The sequence below is a fragment of the Myodes glareolus genome, chromosome 17 (assembly GCF_982192425.1).
Source record: "Myodes glareolus chromosome 17, mMyoGla1.1, whole genome shotgun sequence".
Lineage (NCBI taxonomy): Eukaryota > Metazoa > Chordata > Mammalia > Rodentia > Cricetidae > Myodes > Myodes glareolus.
In genome coordinates, this window is record NC_142042.1 from 26,727,002 (window position 1) to 26,743,361 (window position 16,360).

Sequence of the window (16,360 nt, forward strand, 5' to 3'; positions counted from 1 at the left end):
ATATCCTGCTCCCCTCCCCATGCACAGTTCCTCCTTTCTCTATCTCCAAGCCTTTCATCTACGTCTATTATCTCTTCTGTTTTCTTCAACTATTGCTGTTGAGCAACTATTCTTAAACTTGTAGAAATTGTATCTTCTTTGTCCGTTGTTACACATTTAAACTGTACGAAAAAGAGTACCTTTTAAAAGCAGATGCGTAATAATTCTGCCTTGCTGTAGACAGCAGAAATTTCTTGAATGTAAGAGTTAATTAGTTAATTAATTAGTTAATGCAGCAAATTAGAAAATATAAGCTAGAAATAAAATACTACTCATAAACATATAAAGGTGGGTGAGCCAGTAGTGTTAATTTTTTTATATATCTTGACTTTTTTGTGTATAGGCAATGTAGATTCTTTACTGAAATTTCCCCAGCATTAGACAAACTCTTATGAACTTTCAAGAAATACTTTTGTACTTAGATGTCCCGTTTTAAAGCAAACTGTATCTCATGGCTGCTTCACTCCCCAGCTGTAAACATGAGTTCCTCTGCGTATCTCACTGAATTTCTCTTGCGATATTTATTTCCGTAATTTGCTCCAAGATAAATTCTCAGCAGTGGAGATGATGTTTTGGGAGATACACTCATTTTCAGTATTTGTAAGATGAACAGAGAGAGGTCCTTTTAAAGGAGCTGGACCAGTTTCTGTTGTAATTCTCTGGTCTCTTTTCCTGTCGTGTCCTTTTGGTGGTGGTTGTTTGGTTAAATTGAGGTTTTTTGATGCTGTTGAGTTGACTAGCTGGTTGGTTAGTTAGTTCACTAGTTAGCTGGCTGGCTGGTTGGTTAGTTATTTCGTTGGTTAGCTGACTGGTTGATTGGTTATTTGATTGGTTGGTTGGTTGGTTGAATGGGTGGATGGGTGGGTGAATGAGTGATTGGTTTTGGGACATGTTCTCCCTGTGGAGCTGGCCAAGAATTCTCTGTGTTCTTCCCTCTGTATCAAGAATCCCAAGATTAAAGGCACAAACCACCATGCCTGGCTCAGGGTGGCTTTTATGCTTCTTCTGAACCACAGTTTAATTGTGCTGATGTATAACTATTACCTTGTCCTCCTATCTTCTTCCAGTCTCTCTCAGCAGCAATTGGGGGTGGACTTCTAAGGTCAATACCCCCAGAGGACAATGAAAAGCCACCTTACTAGGCAAAGATAAGTGGGGGGGAAGCCCCCAAGTGAAAAACCTCTATCAAGCAAATGTTTACAGTTGTATTTTACATGCTACTTATAAAGAGCGTCTGTGTTTATGTCTAATGCTGTATGTTTATTTACATATAACAGTATTCATGCTCATTAAAGCACCTACCATTTCCCATGTACATCTGTGGTTCTGTTTTCTTTTGCTACAGCAGAAAGACCTCTGTTTAGATAGTCGTTAGGCTATCTGTTGCTGTGATAGTCTCTAAACTCTCTGCTTTGCGTGGCTGTTTGACCTCATCTCCCCACAATCCCTGGTATGACTTGATTTCCCTTTCGTCTTCCTTAACAGCCTAAGCTGTAAGGTGCATGCAGTAGCCCCAGCCCTGTTTTGCTTTGGGCCCCTTAGAGCTGTTTAATGACAGCGCCAGTGCTTGTCCTTTGCAGAATCGTTTGTTCCTGTTCTGTTCTCACGTTTCCTTCATAAACTCATTTCTTTTTTTTTTTTTTTGGTCTAATTATTTCATAAAGGGACCAGATTAGAACTGAAAGTCTTATGTTGTGATGTTTCTAAAAGAAATACTAAATAAGAGCCACGTTTCCTGTCCTAGGTTTTGCAAAGGGAAACCAGTAATTGGCCTTGAATTACCTCAATGTCAACAGTGTGCAAATATACCCTCCAGGATAGTTGTCATATTACGCTAACACTGTGATGGAGCGTGTAAGCTCTGCACAGGGACATGCAGTAGCAGATATCTCTGAGAGCCACAGTTGTTCACAGATTGAAGGGACGTTCTTGACTGAACTCCTGTCCCTGCTTTGAGAGAATTCAGAAGAGGCATTGGATTTCTTGGAACTGGAGTTACAGAGGGTTGTGAGTTACCAACTAAGTGCTGTTAACCGCTGAGCTGTCTCTCCAGCACCTAAAGGCTGGGTTCTAGTGAACTTCATCTTCCCCTAAGGCACATATGTGTATTGGCAGTGATTCGGAATCCTGTAATTAACCACCGATGTCTCCTAAAACAAACTTTAAATTCTTGAATTTTCTTTTCTTCATTTATCAAAGGAAAATCAGTAAAAGAATGTCTTATATGTACATTCCAAATAGCAATGTAACTATACATATTCATTAAAACTGTTTAAATAGAATTCTGTTAGACTTGAAATTTAGTCCCTTAACTAAAATTAATCTCTAATTTTATTTATTTTCTGTTTTTTTCCTTTTATGTGTCGCTCCTTTAGTGGAATATTGAATTAGATTGGGAAACCTGGGACCTGAATTTGGGGAACACAGAAACTAATGTCTAATTAGATTAGAAGCATCGGTCAAGTTAGCATTTCTGAGAGATAACTCTTCATTGCAATTGGATTCTAGGAAGAACTTGGACTTAGCGAAACTGGTACTTTCTAGAACTCAGAACATTGCAAAGCCAGAGCAAGCCTAACTAGCCATGCAAATGTGTCTTTAGGTAACCCACAGTCCTGCATCTTCTAGAGGACATTGAAACCAGCATCGACTGTGTGAGGGGTTTGCATTTGTTACTCTTTCATTTATGGAAGACTTTTTTTAGTTGGCATAATCAAATGAAAAATGAAGATATTCGAGCCTTCCTGAGTCTTTCATGGTCTCTTTTGTTTCTGAATTCTTCTTACCCTTATGAAAATCATATTTTCTTATTATGTGACTTTTCCTAGGGAAACATAAGCACTTTAGGTAAATTTTTATGACCTCTTCTTGCAGAGTATTAAATATTAAAACCTAAAGGAATCAATTCTAGGTATATAAATTCTGCTGTATAAGAAAACTGAGGTTGTATAAGCAGATAAGTATGACTGTTTTTCAGTTAGGCTGTTAGAACTAACCTTTCTGGAACAACCTCATCCGCACCCCAGTATTTCTAACTAAACAAGTGCTGAATACTGTGTTTGACCATTAATGTGAAGTAAGAAATATAAGTTAAATGGGATGAATCTATTAAACAAATAAATATCTGTGCTGTATTGTATTTTATACATTGACAAAATTATAGTTTAGATTACTGGAACGCCACAGCAATCTCATGCATAGCTATAATTCAGATTATTGAAAATACAAACCTCTTTTTTATTGTATAAAGGCTGCTTCCTTAGGCTAAAGTGGAAAAGTGCTTTAGTGTAAAGACACACTTTCAACCCAGTTTATCCCATGCATCCATGACTGTGTGTTCTTTTCTTGCTAGAGACCAAATGTAGACAGTAGGGAAAGTGATAGTTCTTCATACTACGGCTCAAAACATCTTGATGTTGGATGAAAATACCATATGCAGTCTTCAGTCTCACCCTCCAAAAACTCTATTGATGTGGGAGAATGGGGGCGAGTATTTGAGTCTAACAAAAATCAGGATTTCCCATCATTTGGGAAACATAAGCCAGGATTTCCCACCATTTGGGAAAAGTTTTAAGAGCCTTTAAGAACTTTAAGTGCATCTGATTTAAACTGAATAACAACTTAAAGGAGTACCTTAGTCTTGAACCAAATTTTATAGCCCACTTATATCTTCAGGGTCTGGGTAACTCTGTTAGTTTGCTTGTCTATTGATTCTACCAACCTATCCATCACTCACTGTTTATCCATCCAATCTCCCCATCTCCCCATCAGTCACTTATTTACCTATCCAATCTCCCCAACTACCTATCACTCACTTGTTTACCCATCCAATCTCCCATATCCCCATCACTCCTTTACCTATCCAGTCTCCCCATCTCCCCATCACCCACTCCTTTATTCACCTTACTGAATGTTCCCTGCTGTTCCAGGGTTTGTTAAATTGTCCTTCTGTGTCTTCCCTTCCCATCAAGATTTTCCTTCTGAGACTGGAGAGTTTGGTTCTCAGCTCACAACCTCTTGTATATAACTCCAGTTCCAGGTTATCTGGATTATCTGGACACCCCCCCTGCCACACACACACACGTTGTTTTCCCATCAGCTTAGTGGCTGCACCTAAATCTACTGATATTTTAACTACCATCTTTGACCACATGGCCTTACAATGAGCCCTAAGCTCAGGCCACAGCATGATGGGATTTCTGGTCCTGCAGGTACTGGCTCTGCTGCTGCCACCAAATGTATTTTTTAACTAAGGTTCTATCATTCTATTTACCAGTAAAGACTCAGGAGTCAGATGTTGGGATGAAAATCTACTAGCTCAGAGAGACCGAGAAGCAACCTGCTGACTTTTCTTTTTGACTGGAGACTCAGCAAGACAGCATCTTTCCAGCCTTTCCAAGCCAAAACAAACAAACAAACAAACAAACAAACAAAAAAAGACAGTGAATCTCAAGTCCCTCCCTACTCTTACCTTGTGTCTCTCTGTCCATCTTTCTGGAACCTCTGTACTCTGTATGGCTAATTTCTGTCAACTAGTTGCTGTCTCCACCCCATGATCCAAAATTTTTTTTAACACAGTCTCAGGTTTCACAGTGAAATCAAATATGCCACAGCAACAACAGAGAGAGAGAGAGAGAGAGAGAGAGAGAGAGAGAGAGAGAGAGAGAGAGAGAGATTCTTCTCCTGCTACAGTGTTACCCTCACAGTTCCAAGTACAGTTAGTTCTCTTTACAAAACACACTGGAACCAGAGCCCGTAGACAGAATTCTCCAGTCATCAGTAGCAGTATATAGCCAGAAAATCATCTAGATAAAGATGTCAAACTTTAATGTCCTCTGGAATGCTATGCAGTGAGATCTCAGTGAAGTGACTTCACAGTGAAGAGACAGCTGCCTCTGGCAACACCCTGCACCCTTGTCTCCTCCACTGCACCCTGGACTGTAGGTGATCCCTTCCTATAAAGTACTCCTTGCACTATAATTTATTGTTTTTAACTTTGCAGAGCAAACATTTGCTCTGGGTAAGTACTCACTCATTTCAGCCACTCAAGTGACCAGTTGCCAGTGAGAGCAGCCTTTCCTCATCCCTAATCTTGCTCATGGTGCTTGGGGTGTGCCTCGGTGGTAGAGGGCTCTCCCGGCGTCAGTCTCCATTACTGCAGGATTGTTAGAAAACCTCAGTTACACAGTTCTGTGGGGAAGCTCATCTTTCCCGAGTCACTTCATATTGTTTAGCTACACTTTGTGGGGGTGAGGGAATGCAGACTGTATAATTTTAGTTAAAAGGTTTATCACTGGGTAGTTTAGTTAAAAGATTTATCATTGGTTAGTTTAGTTAAATAGTTTATAATTGGCTAGTTTAAAGGTTTATCATTGGCTAGTTTAGCTAAAAAGTTTATCATTGGCTAGTTTAGTTAAAAGATTTATCATTGGTTAGTTTAGTTAAAAGATTTATCATTGGCTAGTTTTAAGGTTTATCATTGGCTAGTTTAGTTAAATGGTTTCTCATTGGTTAGTTTAGTTAAATGGTTTATCATTGGCTAGTTTAGTTAAATGATTTATCATTGGTTAGTTTAGTTAAAAAGTTTAACATTGGCTAGTTTAGTTAAATGGCTTATCATGGGCTAGTTTAGTTAAAAGGTTTAACATTGACTAGTTTTTTGCTTTGGTTTGTGAAAAACAAAAATGTGTGACAGTTCTGAATCACTGCTAACAAACTGCAGAGTGTGGAATAGTCCTCGGTTTCCTAGTTATTTACAAAAAGTTTAGTCCTGTAGATTAGATCAGTTTTTAACAGGTGAGTTGTGTTGTGACTCAATACCATAAAATTCATTCAATCATAAGTTAAATGATTTTTAGAAAATTAACAAATTATGCAGGCATCATCAGTATCTGATTTTAGAACATGTCAGCTGCCCAGAGAGAAGCTCCAGCCTCCTTGCAGCCTTTCTTCAGGCCTCCTGTGGTCCCAGATAAACAGGTTACTTCCTGACCCTACTGAATACCTTTTTCTCTCATACAACTGAATCCAGAACTGAAATAGCCCATTCACCTTAAGATGTACGTAACAGAAAGTAAAAACTTTAATCTCTGCCAAGAATTCTACCTCAAGTTAATATGGACAGATAAAATTGATTGAAATTGGGTTTTCAGTTATTTTTTATATTTAAAAAATTGCACGTCACCTACATACTTTATAAACCTACTTCCCTAAATGGAATTCTATTCTATTGAAAAGACATGGAACCTTAAGACTGTCCAAAATTTATAATCCAAGCCTATAATTACGGCATTCAGGAGTCTAAGCCAAGAAGACCACTACTCCAAGGCTAGCTTGAACTACATATGGAGTTCCAGGCTAGTGTGGGAAATATGGGGAGACTGTGTTTCAAAACACACACAAAAAAACTAAGACAATATTAGATCTGGCAGGGATATTCACCAGGTTATTTTTGTTGGCAAAGCTTATTGATGGTTTTCAATAAACAATTGGTTGGTCATCTTTTGAATTTTCCAGAACTTGTTGATAAAAATAACAAAACAGACTTATTTTGAGATAGTGTCTCAGGCATCCCAGACTGGCTTTGAACTTGCTACTTAGCTGGGGGTGACCTTCAACTCCCAATTCTCCTGTCTCTACCTCCCAAGTCCTGGGTCACTAAACCCAGGCTGTGAAGTGCTGGGAATCCAACCCATGTCATCTTGCTTGCAAGGCAAGCACCCTAGTTACTGAGTCTCTCTCTCTCTCTCTCTCTCTCTCTCTCTCTCTCTCTCTTTCTCTCTCTCTCTCTCTCACACACACACACACACACACACACACACACACACACCACAATCTTAACAGCACAAAACTTTGGGTTTGCTTCTGAAGTGGAATACATCTCTCCCAAAGCATCCTTGTGTCTGCGAGCACGTTTTATTTGAAGAGGGAAGAGTTTCACAAGGTTAAGATGTCCTGATTGGCAGGCAATCTTCTGCTCAGCTGGATCCTGTTGCCATAGAGTAATAGACCAGTGGTGTCAATTTAACATGATGACATATTAGTGACGCTAATTAATTTGGTGAATATAGATGACAGGCAGGTTGTCAGCAAGCTCCTTTTGCTCTGCCAAGATGAGGGACAACTTATATACTAAAATTTACCTACTTAGGTGTATTGTATATGTATGTATGCATGTGCATGCGTGAGTAAGTGCATGCATGTGGGTTTTGTTTGCTTTGTTTTGTTTTTATGATGCTGAAGTTGTCCCCAGGGCAAGAGTTCTGGTTCTACCCCTCAATTCCACCAGCCCTCTAAATGTATATTGCTATTTAGAGGTGTAATGGTCTGTCCTATCCCTTTAAGAGACAAACCACCCCCACACCCTCCCTTGTCCTCTGAGGCAAGCTGATCTTCATTTAGCCTGAACCCCTCCCCCTCCCCCCCTCTCCTCTTCCCCTTTCTCCCCTTCCCTTCCATAACCCACTAAATAAATATCCAACTTCACTCTGCATGGTGTGCCTATCTGTTTTGGTCTCTCATCCACCATGGGGCTTCCTGCCTGGAACCCAGCTGCCTTGGTGGCCTGCTGTGGTCTCAGGACCTGCTGCATGGCACTCAGAGACCTGCGACGTGTCTCATGGCCTGCTGCCCACTGCTGCCCCTCGGGGACCTGCAGCATTTTACTTAAACCATTTCAAGAGGACTTTCCTATGTGTTTATGTCTTCTTCTATAAACAAAACAAAGCTGATCATTTTCTCTTGATCTTTGCACTGACTGTTTACATTAAAATGTCATATCCTGGTGTCAGTAGTGTGTCATTTAAGAAGTGAAACCTCTTGCGGTCAGAGTTCTGATTTAAAAGTAAGATTTGTTGTTTACTATCTGACCCTGGGCAACTTGTTTTGCCTTGCTGTTTCTTTTCTGACCTTGCCTTGAGTGACTAACTGGCTTTGTCTTTTTTTTTTTTCCTTCTTTTAAATTGGGCTGACAATATTTTCTGGGGTTGTTATGAGTGATTGACTTAGGCACTAACCAGACACACAAGTGACATTTACTGTGAACCATTGCATTTTGTTACTGTTTTAGTCTGCTTGTCTTTTTAGTGGCTTTATGGTGACTGCTGGGCTTTCAGGTTTGACAGAACTTTGGGGTCAGTTAACAATTTCATCCGGTTTTGTTTCAGTTCACTAACAGTCTGTCTTAAGAACTAATGTTCAGCTGCAGCTTTTCCTTCATCTTACAGCTCAGGGTGCATGTCTCCATCATTTATAATTCCAATTTGTACCAGTAGGATAATAATTGCTTTGACTGGGGTTTAGTTTTTATCTTGAATAGATTAAATTCTTCTAAACATTAAAACTCACACATAAACTCAGGTGAGCTTTTATATTATTATTATATATTTTAATTGATTTTTATTAAGCATTACATTTTTCTCTCCCCCCCCCCCGCCTCTCCCCTCCCCTTCCACCCTCTCCCAAGGTCCCCATGCTCCCGATGTATTCAGGAGATCTTGTCTTTTTCTACTTCCCGAGTTCTTTTCTTTTTAAGCAGTATTTACAGACTTGTATCTTATCATGGTAAAGGAGTCATGCGCAGAGCAGGGCGGACTCAGGTCTAATAAAGTCTTTCTGAGCCTTGGACTTTATGCCCCACGGCCTCTGAATGTCTCTATCTAGCTTCCCATCCGCCCTGCAGAGGGAGATTCTTGGGAGTGGGTGGCCTTTCAAATTCCTTCCTTAGCTTGCAACTGGGATCTGGATCCCTGGACCCCTTTCCTATTTTATTTACTGTAACCTCTACTAGGCATTGTTGATGCTCTACTGTCCATCTGGGTTTAATTCCCCTTAGCCATATATGGTATCATGTTAGTAGTTATGTATCTCTTTTGTAGCCTTACAGTTAGTTATTAAACACATTTGATGTCCTTTATCCTGAGTGCCTGGAGTTGGGAAGGTTTCTGATGAGGGGGGTAAAGGGTAGAGAGATAGATGGTTCAGCTCTTAAGAATGCTTGCTGCCCTTGGGGACAACTGACACTGAGCCACTCACAACTGTTTGAACTCCAGCTGCAGGGGCTCTACTGCCCTCTTCTGGCCTCTACAGGCACCTACATACTTGTGGCATACACGTTAATCAAAACAAATCAAAAAGTGTTTTGGATTTGGGATTTTTTTTTATTTTGAAATATTAGTATATACATGATGATGTTTCTCAGAGCTAGAATTCCAGTATAACTCAAAATTTATTTAACACACACACACAGACACACACACACACACACACAACTGGGGATAATTTTATACATTATTTTAATAATTTTATATGTGAACCATGAGTTATGAAATCATGTGATTTTAGATTTTTCAGCATTTTAGAGTTTTTCAGATTGCTGACAGGCAGCCCATCCATACCAGCCCGTGGTACTTCTTAACAGTGAGAGATTCACAAGGTTTTGAATTAGTCCCTATGTTGGATATTGAGTGTTTTACAAATTTTTCTTCCAATGAACAATGAAAACATGCTTAAATAGTTTGTATGCTTATTTCATTGGGGGGGTGCACCCAAAAATTAGGGATGGGGTGAAAGTGCCCTCGTGGCAACACCATCATGTGGTGTAATGGCACAGATCTAGTGCCACGCCCATTTTAAATTCCTGTTCTAGAGCTCTTGTCAGATTACAGGCGAAATCCTACCAGGACTGTTAGAATTCAGTGACAAATTATATATGAATATGATAGTGTATAACATGTCACCTCAGTAGCGTATCGTCTGTGAATATGATAGTGTAATAGTGTATCATCTCAATAGTGTATCATCTGTGAATACGATAGTGTAATAACGTATCGTCTGTGAATATGAGTGTAATTGTGTGTCATCTCAATAGTGTATCGTCTGTGAATACGATAGTGTAATAGCGTATCGTCTGTGAATATGAGTGTAATTGTGTGTCGTCTCGATAGTGTATCGTCTGTGAATATGATAGTGTAATAGCATATCGTCTGTGAATACGATAGTGTAATAACGCACTGTCAGTGTAATAGCGTATCATTTGTGAATATGATAGTGTAATAGCGTATCGTCTGTGAATACGATAGTGTAATAGCGTATTGTCTGTGAATACGATAGTGTAATAGCGTATCGTCTGTGAATACGATAGTGTAATAGCGTATCGTCTGTGAATATGAGTGTAATTGTGTGTCGTCTCAATAGTGTATCGTCTGTGAATATGATAGTGTAATTGTATATCGTCTCAATAGTGTATCGTCTGTGAATACGATAGTGTAATTGTGTGTCGTCTCAATAACCTATCATCTCTCCCTTCTTTCTACAAGGGTGGTGTCTCTTTCTGATCGTTTTCTCACCATCAGTGTTGCTGTTTTTCATAGTTTTCTTCTCAAAAATTACAAATATTTCCTTGTAATTAATTACGAGGGTTTGAGGACAGTTTTGTCCTTTGATATGGGGAGTTCCTCGATCCAATAGCTTGTGGTCAGGTAGTGAGCATATTTATGTTAGGTTCTTCAAAGCTGATTATCTTACAAGTTCTGTCATAAAGATGCATGGGGGTTTAGCCTGTATAATCCAGTAGTTCTGTGCACGAGAAAGCTGGTTTCGTGTGTGCGTGTTTCATGCTTTTCATTAATTACCTGGCTGTTCACTTGCCCTGGTGTGCTGACTATTTTTATGTTAGCTTGACCCAAACTAGAGTCATGTGAGAGAAGGGAACCCCAATTGAGAAAATGCCTCCGTAGGATCAGGTTGTAAGCAAGCCTATAGGACATGTTTTAAATTGGTTACTGATGGGAGGGCCCAGGCCATGGTGAGCAGTGCCATCCCTGGACTGGTAGTCCTGGGTTGTATAAGAAAGCAGGCTGGGCAAGCCATGGGGAACAAGCCAGCAAGCAGCATTCCTCCATGGCCCCTGCATCAGCACCTGCCTCTGGGTTCCTGTCCTGTTTGAGTTCCTGTCCTGATTCCTTCAGTGATGAACACTGCCGTGGGAGTGTGAGTCAAAAAAACCATTTTCTCCCCAGCTTGCTTTTTAGCCAGTGATTCATCGCAGCAACGGAGACCTGTTCCTAGGACAGTTGATTTACTGAGTAGACAGCTGGCCAGTAGTGAAGATGACAGACAGAACACGCAGAAACACGACACGTGATCTCCTGTCATGCAACAACGGATTCTCCACTCAAGGGGGCAAAGGGAGGCAGCAGTGGGAATGTTTCACACAAGACATCAGCTGGCATAATACACAACTAAACATGATGTTGACACCGGCAGAGCCTAGCAGTGCTCTTCCCATTCCAGCCCTGGGTACTTTCATCTGCAGAGTAGAAACTGAAACTTATCAAATGCCCTTTTATTTCACTCAGGATAATTGCTTTAAAATAAGTTGATATATTTCTGTTTGTGTGTAGATGTAAGGAAATGTGTGTCTGTATGTGCACCATGTGTATACAACTGTCTGCAGAGGCCAGACAAGGGTGTTGGCTTACCTAGAACTGGAATTACAGGGGTTTTCAGTCACCCAGTATGGGTGCTGGGAAACAAATCCAGGTCCTCTGCAAGAGCAGGCGATGCTCCTAACTGCAGAGGCATCATTCCAGCCTGCTAATCACTTCTGAAAAATGTGCTTCTGTTAGATTTTAGTATAATCAATTTCTAATTATAAACAGTACTTCAATTTCTATAATATATCCAACTTTGTAGGTGGAAAACGAAAAGGGTCATACTGATGCACCAAAACCAAATCTTAGCCTATTGCATTTGCTCTCACAAGAGAGGTGAGTTTGTAAAGATTTTGAACTGTCTCTGTGTTATATCAGTTAACTCATGGTACTTGGCGAGCTTGGCGCTGGTTTGTGCTCTGGTGTAGAAACTCAAACAGGTTGACTAATGGAGTTGCCACCCAAAGAAGAACCACTGTGGCTTTGGTCATTTTCTCAGGCAGTGAGAGGAAGGGATAATATGGCATGGCCATCATCATCACAACATTGAGTCTGGTGGTGAAATAACACAGACGAAGGTGTCACTCAACCTTAATGAAATCCCTAGGAAAATATCTATTCTACTGCTAATGACAGTCAGTGGGCTCTGCGTTCACTCATTGGCTCCTCTGGTTCCTCCCAAGGGCTCCCACTTGGCATGATCATTAACTCAGTGAGGTTCATAGTGGTCTCCTGAGGTAGGTGTGGAGTTCTTCCTCTTGGAGGGAAAAGAGTGACTGGATTTTCCTCTCCACATTCTATGTTCTAGAACTAGATGACGACTTTACAAAGGCCCCCTGTATATCCACGGATGAAGCTTCCTGTTGGCATGAACACCACACTAGGAGCCATGTTGAGTGTTGGATATGTTAGTCAACTAGGCTGGTGTGCGTAGACACCAGCCCTCGCTGCTGGAGGGCGTCTTCCTCAGAAGAAGGTGTCCATGGTGCAGAGATGTTACTGCTGGAGTCGTCTTGCCAGGGCTCCTCTTTGTGACACTCCTTCTTCCCGGGGCATTTCCTAAGGCACTGCGGAGAACACTGGTCGGGCTGGAGGAACCCTGGCTTTCCCACCTTCTCTAGTGCCTCAGTAGCTGGGAGATGTTTCAAAGGGACAAGAGGAAGTGGAAGTGATCTTTTGTGGCTACTCATCCTCCGCTGATCCTATTTTTCTACCAGATTAACTTCCCCGCTGGTTTTTCTTTCTCAAGAGTAGGCTATGTCTGCAGGTGGATGCCTCTTGCGAGAGGAGAGGGATATGTAACACATAAATCTAATTTTTTTATCCTGTAACTGGTTCTTCTCAGTCTTTCTTTCACAATATGAGTATTTCCTTGTCTCCCAGAGCCGTGTGGTAGCTCTAACTCTTCGACTACACTAGCACTAGCTCCTCTTGGCTGAGTTCATGTGTGAGCGCACGTGCGTGCACACAGGCCAAAGGTCAACATCAGGTGTCTTCCTTAGACATTCTGCCCCTTTTTTTCTGAGCTGGGGCTGTTAGTCTGCATCCCCCTAATTCAGCTAGACTGCCTGGCCAGTGAGCCCAAGGGATTCACTTGTCTCCAGCTGCCGTGCCCACTCCCACCTGCGCACCGAGTTGCTGGCATGTTCCACCTTGCCTGGTGGTTTTAAGTGGGTGCTGGGGATCCAAACTCAGTCCTGCTGCTTACACAGCAGGCATTTTACCTGCTGAAGCATCTCCCTAGTCCCTGTGTTCTTAAGACACCACCAACAAAAAGAAACAAGCCAACCAACCTTTCCTCTGCCCCTGCGTTCCGCAGTGTTGCGATAGGAAGTGTACAGTAAACTCCTGTAGTTGATCTGTTTGCCACCCTCGTGTCAAGGAAATACCTGGAGGTATTAACTGAGCCACTTAAACTTTCCTCTTTTTACATCCCTTTAAAGGCTTAGCTGTCACTCCATTGAATTTAACCGCATTTCCCCTGCGAAGGGGGCCTTTAAGACTGGAAGGAGTATGCCAGAGTTGTGCCGTGTACTCAGGGTGGAGACTAATTACAAGGTTGCAGAACTCTTCAGGTGGCTGGGCTGGTGGCCCAACTGAAATGCTGCTTTCCTAAATTGGGAACAGCTGGGCCATAGTGCGAGCTCGTATAAGAGTCGCCGGCTCTGCTCAGTGTGGTAAGAAGTCTCTGCTCCTCGGAGGAGCCTGGGGCGCTCCAGCCGAAGGTGCCTTTCCTCAGCCACACAAAGGTGAGTGCCTCAAGTGGCCCGCTGAATGCCAGATGCTGTTGCTCAGTGAAAACTGGTGGTTGTATCGAGGTGTTGTGATCAGTTTCCTGTGGCGGTTTTAGGAAGTTCCCCTGTGGCTGCTCCTCTACCCCTCTCCCAAATGAGACCCAGCGAAGGCTCTGTATATCTTCCTCCTTTGTTAGTTTGAAGGCTGTTGAGTTTGTGATGTGTGTGTATGTATGTGTGTGTGTGTGTGTGTGTGTGTGTGTGTCTGGATACGAAAGGGGAAACCAAGGCAGTGTCATTTAAAATAGGTTGAATGTGTTGCTTTGTGGTTTGTTCATGAAAGCAGTTACCAAAGGGATCCGTAGGTTTTTAAATAGGAAAGTTAGAAACTGGACTGTTCTGGAAAATGAGGGTGGCAACCATCCAGCAATTCAGCAGAGCTTCCAAATCCTTTAAAATTTTATTTTATAGTTTTGAGGGAGGATTTCTTTCACACTTTAACTAACCTGGAACTCACTATGTCACCCAGGGTGACTTCAAAGTCACCGTAGTCCTCCTGCTTTAACCTCTTAAAAGGTGTCATTAGAAGTGTGAGCCACCATGCCCTGCTGTTGGATCCCTTTTCTTAGAAAAGATCCATCATCTGTTCTTTGCAGATCAGGAAGGAGTGGTGTGGTCTCCAGGCAGGTTCTAGCGTATTATGACTTCGTGGTTAGCAACTTGTGAAGTGCTTGAAATGTTGGGTCCTGGCTTTATCAGAAGAAATGAACAGGAAATTGATTGTTAAGATGTGCTGACATCAGCTCAAGGACAGACAAGAGTCCCAAGCTTGGGTACTGTACAATCCAGCCACCGTATAAATACATCCAATCTCAGGGGCACTGATTTGTTCTGAGGATGTCTTTGTAGAGCAGGCGCTTTGGTAGTAGTTGCCTCACTTCTGAGAATGTTTGCATCTTGAATGGTTGGGAATTAGACAAGCCGTTGCTGACCTCGTTTTCTTTCGTTCTTAGGAGGAACAACATCATCTTCGGTAGGAAAGAGAGTTGGCTTCCTTGTGTGAATACCCAGCAGATTGTTGTATGGGAGGAACTAAGAACCAGAAGTCCGCCATCTGCATTTTGTACCAGCACACACAATCCCTTCTAAGAGTCCATGTTGATCTTGGAAGTGGAAGGATTTAAGAGAGTGACGTTTCCACAGAGAGCAAGAACCTTACCATCTCCTGTAGCTCTGAAGGCTGGCAGACAATGGATATCATAGAGACAGCAAAACATGAAGGTCATTTGGAAAACCAAACCAGTAACTCTCCCGACACTTACACCAGTCCTGCTGAAGCTGTCGAAGAAGAAAACAAAAACGGCAATGGTAAACCCAAGAGCTTGTCCAACGGGCTACGGAAGGGCGCTAAAAAGTACCCGGACTACATCCAGATTTCTATGCCCACTGACTCCAGAAACAAGTTTCCCCTGGAGTGGTGGAAAACGGGCATTGCCTTTGTGTACGCTCTCTTCAACCTTGTCCTGACGACTGTCATGATCACAGTCGTGCACGAGAGGGTCCCTCCCAAGGAGCTCAGCCCTCCACTCCCAGACAAGTTTTTTGATTATGTCGACCGGGTCAAATGGGCATTTTCTGTATCAGAAATAAATGGGATTGTATTAGTTGGGTTATGGATCACCCAGTGGCTTTTTCTGAGATACAAGTAAGTATTGACTAATATATTTGGGTTGGGGTTCAATTTGCTTTGAAAAGAGAAGATGTGTCATTGATATTATCTTTCTCAGATTCTTCTAATGTGTTTGGTTTTACCTAGGCGTTTGAGGAAAGAAATTGTAGGTAGGCATCATTGAATAAATTCAGCCGCTCTTCTGTAAGTATTCACTGAGTGGCCACGTGTGAAAGCAGGAAGCTGCAGTAGTCTTGTGTGTGGAGAGTGACTCAGTTTACCAATTTACAAGCACAGTGTCTTGTTTCCAGTGATATGGTGTCCTACTCCTAAATCAAGATGCTTGGACACGCCTTTGATCCCAGCACTTGGGAGGCAAAAGCAAAAGGATAGCTATGAGTTTGAGGTCAACCTGGTCTACATAGAGAGCTCAGGACAGTCAGGACTACATAGGAAGACCCTGTCTAAAAAAAAAAAAAAAAAAAAGATGGTAGGGAAGGATGTTTTCAGGCTCTGCAGGTGCAGTAGGAGGTGGGCCAGGACACTAATTTATTATGGGATGATTGGTCTGCCGTCAACAGTTTGCTTTGAGTTTACATCTGTTCAAAAGTTCTTAAGCTTTCTCTTTCCTTTCTTGTCCTTTTCCTGTCAGGCACAAAGTAACCGGTGTTTGTTTAAGAAGCTGAATTTGGAACTGGGTTTCGGTGGTTAGGGTTTTAGATCTCTAAAGTAAACTTGTCTTCCCTGCCTTCCCCTTGGCACTGAAAATGAGAACACGGCTCCATAGTTCAGCCCTGCATTCCTCCCCCATCTCAGAGCTGTACCAGCCGGGGAGTCGTAAGCTCTCACCTTGATGATATGGTACAAAACTGGACACAGCTCTGACATGGCTATTTCTGCTTCTCTCTGTGAATTCTGTGGACTTCTGGACCACAAAATTAGAGGCCACTCAATTCCCCGACCTCTCATTTGTCTTTGGGTGTTGG

At 41.9% G+C, this 16,360-nt stretch overlaps 1 protein-coding gene across 7 annotated transcripts in view; it reads left to right on the plus strand.

Moving 5' to 3' along the window:
- Positions 1 to 16,360, plus strand: part of Sgms2 (sphingomyelin synthase 2) — an 83,100-nt gene that overhangs the window by 44,569 nt on the left and 22,171 nt on the right. For 5 of the 7 annotated variants that reach the window (XM_048456734.3, XM_085677704.2, XM_085677703.2 and 2 more), the window contains exon 2: positions 14,719 to 15,410. In XM_048456734.3, the coding sequence (XP_048312691.1) occupies positions 14,956 to 15,410 (455 nt within the window). In that variant the 5' untranslated portion in view covers positions 14,719 to 14,955. Of the gene's footprint in view, positions 1 to 12,955; positions 13,721 to 14,516; positions 14,539 to 14,718; positions 15,411 to 16,360 lie in introns of those variants that run through there. The other 2 variants (XM_048456735.3, XM_048456736.3) reach the window with 2 other exon arrangements.